Here is a 9,645-nt window from a genome sequence, read left to right as displayed (position 1 = left end):
GCAACTTTAAAAAGCATTGTGCAATGTGTTTGTAACGGCCTTGACAGAGGGCCAGTCTCTGGGATTGCAGATTCTTTTACAAGAAGTGTGAGATGAGGAAGCAAATTTAGAAATGGACAACTACATGTGCCTGGCACATATAAAAACCTTAAACAACATTATGACATTATTGTTACTTAGATATAGTGCTGTTACTCTGTTGTAAATTTGAGCAAAAACATCAAAATTTTTTGAATAAAGCCATGAAAGGCCAACTGAATTACAGTCATAAAAACTGCCGCTATTGTATAATCATGGGAGGGGGTGGTTGTTGGTGTAATAACAACTGAACTGATGTTCATATAGTCATGTCTCTCTTTCCTATTATGCTTAGCTTGAAATGTGACTCAGCATTTGAGACATGAGGCCTGCAACCATTCTTCATCAGCAAAGTTTTTGACTGTGACCCAAAGATCACCTTCCCACCCTGAGTCACAGATAAATGTCGAGTTCATGTTGCACAAATTGTCACTTTCATTTACAAATACTCACTTCCAGATTTCCACAAGAAATATGACTATACATCCTCCATCATTAGAAATTTGTGGGAACTACATTTCTTAGCAATGTAAGCATAACTAACCACGTTCCAGGCCTGTAAATTGCAGCCCACATCTCAGATTTATTCAGCAATTCATGTAATTTAAATATAAATTATAAACACTGAATGAGGGATAGTCACTGGTGACTGTCACTTCTCACAGAAACTGAATGCGTCCTATAATAATGGGGCCTAAAAATAAAAAAATATAATAATAAGAAATAATAATTTGTGATTAAATTTTGATATTTTATAGACGGAACATAGTGAAAATAAGCCGATAGTTTTTATTGTGTTAATTCTCAATGGTTTTAACTTCTACTGTGCTAAGTTCACCAAACTTTTTATTCATCAAAAAATAAATAATTAACTATATGAAAATCAGTCACTTGGTCTAATTTGGACAAACCTGGCCTGGATAATGCATTTTGGCACTACATTGTAAGTGAAAATTGACTGAATCCCTACCTAATGCCTTCCATTTTATCTCATTCACATTTTGACCTAAGAACATGGTTGAAGAGTTTTGTCCTCTTCAGGAGTATTTATTGGATTTCATGCTTTGAATGAGATGCAAAAAATAAAAGATACAAAAATTTACAATACAGATATTACACACAAGAGCTCATTCTTAAACACACATATCAGAGCTAATTTAATGGTTTTCAAAAACTACAAATTGAATGTGTTTTTTTGCTGCCCTGTCATTCTGAGTATAACTGAGATGAGAAGCATGGCCTCCCTCTCAGAGTTACACACTGATGTTGTAAAGTGAGGGTCATTAGTTCATTTGGCTCTGATGTAACAGCTGTACTTCACTGTTTCATACTTACTTTAGTAACAATCTGATAAGAGAAAATGTAACTGGATATTACGCCTCAACTGGCCATTAACAGTCACACACACACATACGCACACACACAAAAAAAAAACCCAGCAACATCTGCCCTCTAACATATACAGCAACAAAGAGCCCAGTGTCACATAGGGGATGACAAATAGACTTTAAACTATCACTCACACATTGCAAACACACACATTCATCCATACACCCATGAGGGCTGCAGGTTTTTGGTAGGTGATGTCAAAGGTCACAGAGAAAGGCGTGGTTGAGTGAGTGAGTATTTTGGGGTGAGTGTGTGTCACTGAGGTGGGAGGGCCAGTTTTGTGCTGTATAAATACGGAACTGTGATGGACATTGAGCACGAAAAGAAGACTGTTAAGCAGCAACGTTTAATAGACGAGGAAAGACATCTGCAATGGCCAACAACAAGGGTAAGTGGTCTATCCATCTATCTATCTATCTATCTATCTATTCATGCATACTGTTTTCAGCTCCCCTCTCTCTGTGTAGTCCTTGATACAAAACTTTATGGGAGATTATGTTCTGTGTTAAAAATGTGCTGATGTATGACCTGACACTTGGTTGTGATATGACCAATCCTAATTCCTGCAACAAATACAAGAGCAGCTTTTGAGTCTAGCTAGTACATGGATCAGGCTAAACAAGGCTATACTCAGGGTTCAAGAACATTTAGCTTTAGTTAGAAATTTACAGGACTGAGTTGTATTGATTTTCTCTTCCAACTCTTGGCAAGAGAGCAGATGTGTGTATTTCCCAAAATTTCAGCCCGACTGCACTGCAGTTCTTTATCAACTCTTCCATCACTCACAGTATTTTATTAAGCAACAAGGTAGCTATCCACAGATGAAGGTTACTGCAGACTTATTGTTGAATTGTGTGTCTGTTGGCCCTATTAGGTTTGATTACTGGTGTGGATCTGAGAAGTAATGAAAACAACTTGGCTCACCACACCAGGGAGATTGATCGGGAGCGCTTGATTGTCCGTAGGGGTCAACCCTTCTCCATAGCTTTGCAGTGCTCTGACTCTCTGCCCCCTGAACACTACCTGGAACTGGTCCTGCACCTTGGTGAGTACGGTCAAGATACTGTAGGGGTCAATGATTTTTTATTTTATTCTGATGCCACTTTGCAAAAGCAGCCTATGGTTTACACTGATGGGTGTGCAAACTGAAATTGGCATTATGGCAACAACCTGTTATTATTCATTTATAGACAAAGTAGGTATACTATCTCTTGCAAATTGATACAAAAAAGTAGTCATTTAGTAGCTTTTGGCAGCAGCTTATCCAATGTAAACTACTGAAGATGTTTCATGCCTTGTATGAGACATTATAACTGCAAGTCTTAAGGACTGGAATGTAATATACATACACAAATCAAGGAATAACTGTGTTATACTCTCTCACATTAAAGTAAAACATATGTATAAAAATACACACATTTTGTGTGAAAAGTGAGTTAGCTGCAACAACTTCAGTGTCCGTCCCATGCTACATTCAAATCAGTTCAAATGAGTTCAAACTGGGGAAGTAATACTTAAATACCTTAATTTGTTCTAGGGAAAAATATGTCACCCAGAGCAACAGTGCAGCTCACTGGTGTGTTTTTAATCGTTTTTAGACAGCAATAGAAAGCACTTTACAGTAGTATCAGTTTATTCTTGATTTTGGTCTTTTCATATGATTTTCTGACAGTAAGAGTATCATAGAATATCATGAGTGCGAGAGTATCACAAGCTTTATTTTCTAAACTACTAACTAAACTACTAAAACTTTTCCTTATCTTCATTCAATCCTCCATTTAATTCATAGTGGCAAAATGGATTTCCTTCACCTTAATTACACAGAGCACTAATTCATTGTAAGACATTTTGGAAGAACCACCACCTTGTTCAGAGGTAGGAATTTCCCAGCACACCCAGAGCCTGAAGAGTCACTTGGAGCTTTAGAGAGTCCCTAAGGGAAACAATATACCTCCTCTTCCTGCACTCAACAAGATGAACTGATAGCTCAACAATTTTTATAATTATACAATTTTATTTTTTTTTTAATGTTTCTTCAGGTAAGAAAGATGAGGTGGTGATCAAAGCTCAGAAGGAGCGTGGGGCTGGAGACAAGTGGTGGTTTAATCAGCAGGGAGCACAGGATGAAATACTGCTGACTCTGCACAGTCCAGCAGACGCTATCATTGGCCAGTACCATCTGGCTGTATTGATGATGTCACCTGATGGACACATTTTAGAAGAGACTGACAAAATTGGATTCCACCTGCTGTTTAACCCATGGTGTAAAGGTAAGAGATAAAAGCAAAGTGCACACACTCTCTGCTACCTACTTTCTCCACGATGTTGGACTAACTGCCTTCACATACTGCAGCTTTTCAACTCTGTCATGCAGCTCCAGACATTTTTAGTTTGTCTCTATTCAGCCACTCAGCAGAAACAAAAACTGAAAGATCCACAAACCATGATTTACACTGACTAAATTCCATCCAGGAGGTCCCCATCACAGCATATCAACCCAGCTGGGTGTTTATGGGAGACTTGAACATTGTCAGCCTGAGACAGCATTTTCCACCAGCATCATCAAAACACCGAATGATGGAATTTCTCTGTGTCGTGTTTTTCTAATTGAGGCCCTCAAACACGCAAAGAATTCATATTAGCTGATTCAGAATTTATGCTGTTGTGCCCACTTCTGTTTCCTTTAACCTCTAGATTTTCAAATACGGAGCATCTGGGACACAACTTATCTGCATTCATTTTGATTTTGAATCTGTGTTGAATGTTAATGTTTGTAGTTGTAAGGATAGAAGGACAGATGCCTGTTGTCTTCTGTGTGTTTCAATTGTGTGTGCATGTGTGTACATCAGATGATGCTGTGTACCTCCCTGATGAAAGTCTGCTCCAGGAGTATGTTATGAATGAAGATGGAGTAATTTACATGGGGGCCTGGAATAACATCGGAAGCATTCCCTGGAATTATGGACAGGTAACTCACAAACACACACATGCACGTACATGCACACACACACGCACACACACACACACACACACACACACACAAACTTCCATTGTGTGAATGGGATGAGTATGTCTGTGTCTATCAGGGCAGTAGGTGGCCTATGTGAATTGTCACAGCAGTGTGACAGCGGAGGCGCTGGGGCTTCGGCTGGATCAGGTAGTCAGTTTGTTGGATGGAGGAAACTTCTGGACAGGAGGTGTCAGAATGTCACCAAACCACACAAACAAGGGCTGGTCCCTTCACAGCTCGCTGGGAGGACAGAGAGGAAGACAAACAGGGAGACAGTGTGTGCCAGACAAGCTAACAGATAGATGGCAGAAAGACAGGCAGGGCTTGATTTAACAGATACACATACACAGAGAGTGACCAAAGGGAAATCAATATGATTTGAAATCGTTATTTATACATAAGGCAACTTTTTCTTTTCTTTGTTCCTCTCCTCTGTTTTTTCTCAATCCCCCTGTTACTGTCTCTCTCAGTTTGAGGACAATGTGATGGACATCTGTTTTGAAGTACTGGACAACTCCAAGCATGCCCTGAAGAATTCAAAGATGGACATTGAGAACAGATTTGACCCCGTCTATGTCGGCAGAATGATCACTGCAATGGTGACGACCTCTTACACTAACTGCTTTTGACAACAATATAAAGCATAAAAGCATTTGTATTGTCACAGTGGTAGCACATATGATCCAATTAGTATGCACTCCATGAAAGCTTTGTTAAACCAGTGCTTTAAAGACATCTCCTCCTCATGTTGTCTCTGCCTGTCCAGGTGAACGCTAACGGTGACAGGGGTGTGTTGGTCGGTCGCTGGCATGAACCATACTCTGATGGAGTGGCACCGCAACGATGGACCGGCAGCGTGCCGATCCTCCAACAGTGGAGCAATGACGGGGTCAAAGCAGTCAAATACGGCCAGTGCTGGGTGTTTGCTGCAGTTGCCTGCACAGGTGAGACTTTCACCAATTTCACACATGCATGATTCAAGGACCCCAAAGTATAATTGTTCTGAAGGAAAGGAAAAAATAAGTCTTTTCAGTAGTAATTGCTACTGACAATATTGATTTTAAAAAATCAGTAAAACAGTCCTATTGTTACTTTAAGCATATATCTTTAGCCTGAGGTCAGTCAGTATGTAAAGAACATTCAGTTTATTCACAAATCTTGTTGCTGTTATCTTCACAGTGCTGCGCTGTCTGGGAATCCCAACACGCCAAATCACTAACTTCGCTTCAGCCCATGATACTGATGGAAACCTCTCTGTAGACTTCCTCCTGAATGAAAAACTGGAGAGCTTGGACAACCATGATAGTAGCTGGTAGGAAAACACACACAAACACACACATACACAGAACAGCTAATGCTATGAATTATTTCTTATGTGAACTCCTCGTGATTTAAGGAACTTCCACTGTTGGGTTGAGTCCTGGATGAGGAGAGATGATCTCCCTGAGGGGAATGACGGTTGGCAGGTTTTGGACCCCACCCCTCAAGAACTGAGTGATGGTACGATTTCTGACCATCATTTATCTTCTATACGTTTCTGAAGCCCGTCACCACTGTCTTCCTTTGGTATATTTGGTGTCGCCTGTCTCCTGAAACTCAAGCTGAATTATCACTCTTAAGAAAGACTGCTTTCCTGTCACTGTGTCTGTCTATCTAATTAACTATAATAATTTATAATATATAAATAATTAACTTTAACTATCTAATGTCATAGGAAATGTTTAAAGTAAAGCCATGCCAAAATGTATTTTTGCTCCTCAGGTGAGTTTTGCTGTGGCCCATGTCCAGTGACAGCCATCAAAGAGGGAAATCTGGGAGTGAAGTACGACGCTCCGTTTGTCTTCGCCGAGGTGAATGCTGACATCATCCACTGGATTGTCCAATCAGACGGCCAACGGCTGAAGGTGATTTTGTTTTGATCAGTGTCAGAAATAGAAATAAATGAATTGGCTTAACATTAGATTCATAATTGACATTGATATTTTTTTTAAGTGGCAGGAAGATTTAATAAGATTTAATAATGATGACCACAGTGATGATAATGTCATAATGTTACAATCATTACTCTGCAAATACAGATCACAGTGGACGACAGCAGCGTGGGGAGGAACATCAGCACCAAAAGTGTTTATGGCAACCACAGAGAAGATGTCACACTGCAGTACAAATACCCTGAAGGTTAGCTGGAAAGCACACAGAGGTGCAAACAGATTAGATTTACAACAGCCATAATGATAAAAAAAAAAATAGACCTGACCATATTCACATTTATTTAGTTCAGTATGCAACATTTACAAACATTATGTAGCCACCTACTGTTAAATCTTGTGTTTGTTAATTTTTATCTTAATACTCAGTCATATAATAGATTAAGCATATAACTGCTGGACCCTGCAAAGCTTCAGGAATCTGTATTGTTATTTCTTTCACTGTTTAACTTGTATGATATCCTCTCATGGTAATCCGTCTAGTCTCATGTTTAGAACTGGTTGTCATGGTGAAACATCTTCCGCACAGGCTCTGAGAAGGAGAGAGAGGTGTATGAGAAGGCAGGACGCCGGGTCACAGAGCCGAATGATGACAGCACAGAAAAGAGGCCACTGCAGCTGTCAGTCAAGTATCCCAACCCTGTATTTGGGACAGACTTTGATGTGATTGTTGAGGTATGGTGTGCTCAGACTGTGGAGTGAAATGATAAATGAATAAATGAATTGCACACACAGTGCATCTGGGGATGCTGGTGTGTGGGTGTGGAGAGTGTGTTTTCCTTTTATGCTGATGAATCCCCTCTCTCTGTCCGCAGGTGAAGAATGAAGAGAGCAGTGATATCAGTGCTCAGCTGACCATTGTGGCCAAGGCTGTTACCTACAACTCTCTCAGTCGGGGGGAGTTCCAGAGGCAGACGACCAATGTGACTGTGCCAGCTCATCAAAGTTAGCAGCTGCAATAATACCTCTGATGTAGACATACTGTGAAACAGCTGTACTTCTGTGTTTAACCAGATGATGTACCATTTTTCTGTTTAATATTGTGTATGTGTGTATGTCCCTGTCTGTGTGTGTGTTCAGTCCACAAGGAGGTGCTACGTCTGCACTATGACGACTATGTCAAGTGTGTCTCTGACCACCATCTGATCAGGGTGATGGCATTCTTAGAGGCTCCAGGAGAGAACGAACCCATCATGACCATGGTCAACATCCCACTGAGCATGCCTGAACTCCTCATACAGGTGAGGTGATTGGACAGATTTAACCATTTGTGGGCTGTCTAAAGACAGAGACTGACTAGCATGAAATCATGGTCTCAGGTCTCAGTTAATCTGAGTTAAAATAAGGTGTAGATTAGGTCTCAGTTCCCTATAACCAAATGGATTTTGTCTTTCTCCAGGTGCCTGGGAAGGCTATTGTAGGAAAGGAAGTGACAGCCTACATCTCCTTCACCAATCCTCTCCCTGTCCCACTGAAAGGTGGTATGTTCACTGTGGAGGGGGCCGGTCTACTGTCTGCCTCTGAGATCCATGTTGAGTAAGTGTTGTCAAGACATGTGCAAACGATGGACAATATGCAGCACAAACTCCTAACACCACTGCATAACAGATCAACATTTCCAATTGTCACAAATCACAAAAAACAAGAAAAATACCATTCATCTCTCTCTTTTCTTTTTCAGTGGTGATGTTGCTCCAGGCCAGAAGGTATCTGTCAGCCTATCCTTCTCGCCCACGAGGGTCGGAGTGAGGAGGCTCCTGGTGGACTTTGACTCAGATAGGCTGAAGGATGTGAAGGGAGTTGCGACTGTGGTTGTCCGCAAGAGATTCACGATTCTCGGTTTCCCGTTTGAGCTCTGAAACTGACGCATCTTAAATTCTAAGATAATGTGAGAGGAGGTGCCTTGTTTGAATGTTAAAGAATGGGACCTGATGAAAGTAGAGCATAAACAAGGTGACTGCCAAAATGAAATCAGTGGCTAAGTACTGTAAAAGTGAAGTGTATAATCAGATTAGGTTTTTTTTTCACCCCTTTGTCCAAGTCACCACTGGTTTTCAGTCCCTGACTATTAAATGGAGTGAAAACCATCAGAGGCCTCAGTCATGTGGATTTAAAAATGATTCTATATGCTTTGGTATTGTTTAGTATCTGATCAAAGAAAATCTGTTCTTGTGTGTTTTGTCTCTGAATTATCTTTTTTGCACTATTTTCAGTCCCATTTTAGCCAAAGTATGATTGGAGAAAACTATGATTTTTGTAAGATTATTATTATTTAATCCTAATATTTATTAATTTTTATAATGATTCAACATCTTCAAGCTGATATGAAACTATGGACAGTCTGCTTTCAATAAAGATTTTTTTCACAGTTATGCTTTTGGTCTGACACGTCATTAACATTAATGTCTGGCATACAGTGCAAGTCCAAAATGAGTTGGTTCTCTGCAGTACTATTTTAAATCGTACAGAATATTCTACATGTGAGGGACTCACCAAGCAGTTTATTATTATTTATGCTATCAGTTTTAGAACACCCCCATTTTACTGTGGTAAACTGTCTAAAGTATAAAAAAAAGTTTACATCACCAAAAACTGAAAAATCATGTAATTGCCATTGAAAAATGCCCTCTTAATGATTTTTTTTTTTTTTTTTTTTTTTTTTTTTTTTATGGTTAACAGCAAGATGAAGAAGAATTAGACAGTGTCTTCAAATGATAGAAGACCAGAGTCTCCAGATTTAAGCCCTGTCAAGCTGGCTTGGGATGAATTGGACTGCAGGTGAAAGCAAACCAATGTAGAAGTGCAACACATTTGAAGGAACTTCTGCAACAGTGTTGGGACAAACTTTCCAAACCATGTTTAATTTATATTCTAGATGTAATGACACAAGTGTGTGCAGCTGCTCAGTCAGTCAAAAATTTAGATAAAATTTAGGATTTAAGATCCCATGATTCCTTGTTTTGTCTTTATTTGTTCTATGCCTCAACTTTAGTGCACTGAGACATTACACTATGTAAATTTTGGTAACAACTAGAAAAATATAGGTGCTCTAAACTTTTCACCCATACCGTACTTATGAAACTATCGTGAATCAATATTTTTTTGTCAGTTAATTCAGAAAGTGAAATTGTACATATTCTAGACTCATTCCATGTAAACTAAAGTGTTTCAAGCATTTTT

General features: G+C 39.6%; 1 protein-coding gene across 1 annotated transcript; it reads left to right on the top strand.

The window, feature by feature from the left end:
* The first annotated feature begins 1,688 nt into the window (after positions 1 to 1,688).
* Positions 1,689 to 8,837, top strand: tgm2l (transglutaminase 2, like). The gene is made up of 15 exons (XM_018703618.2): positions 1,689 to 1,855; positions 2,342 to 2,512; positions 3,507 to 3,737; positions 4,317 to 4,435; positions 4,948 to 5,076; positions 5,244 to 5,421; positions 5,657 to 5,789; positions 5,874 to 5,977; positions 6,239 to 6,381; positions 6,556 to 6,655; positions 6,995 to 7,140; positions 7,281 to 7,410; positions 7,546 to 7,706; positions 7,865 to 8,001; positions 8,147 to 8,837. The coding sequence occupies exons 1-15, from the start codon at positions 1,840 to 1,842 to the stop codon at positions 8,322 to 8,324; spliced, it is 2,076 nt and encodes a 691-aa protein (XP_018559134.1). The 5' UTR covers positions 1,689 to 1,839; the 3' UTR covers positions 8,325 to 8,837.
* The last annotated feature ends 808 nt before the right edge of the window (positions 8,838 to 9,645 follow it).

Source organism: Lates calcarifer, linkage group LG10, assembly GCF_001640805.2.
Source record: "Lates calcarifer isolate ASB-BC8 linkage group LG10, TLL_Latcal_v3, whole genome shotgun sequence".
Classification (NCBI taxonomy): Eukaryota; Metazoa; Chordata; class Actinopteri; family Centropomidae; genus Lates; species Lates calcarifer.
Note: the sequence above shows the minus strand (reverse complement) of the source record. Positions and strands in the feature narration are given on the sequence as shown.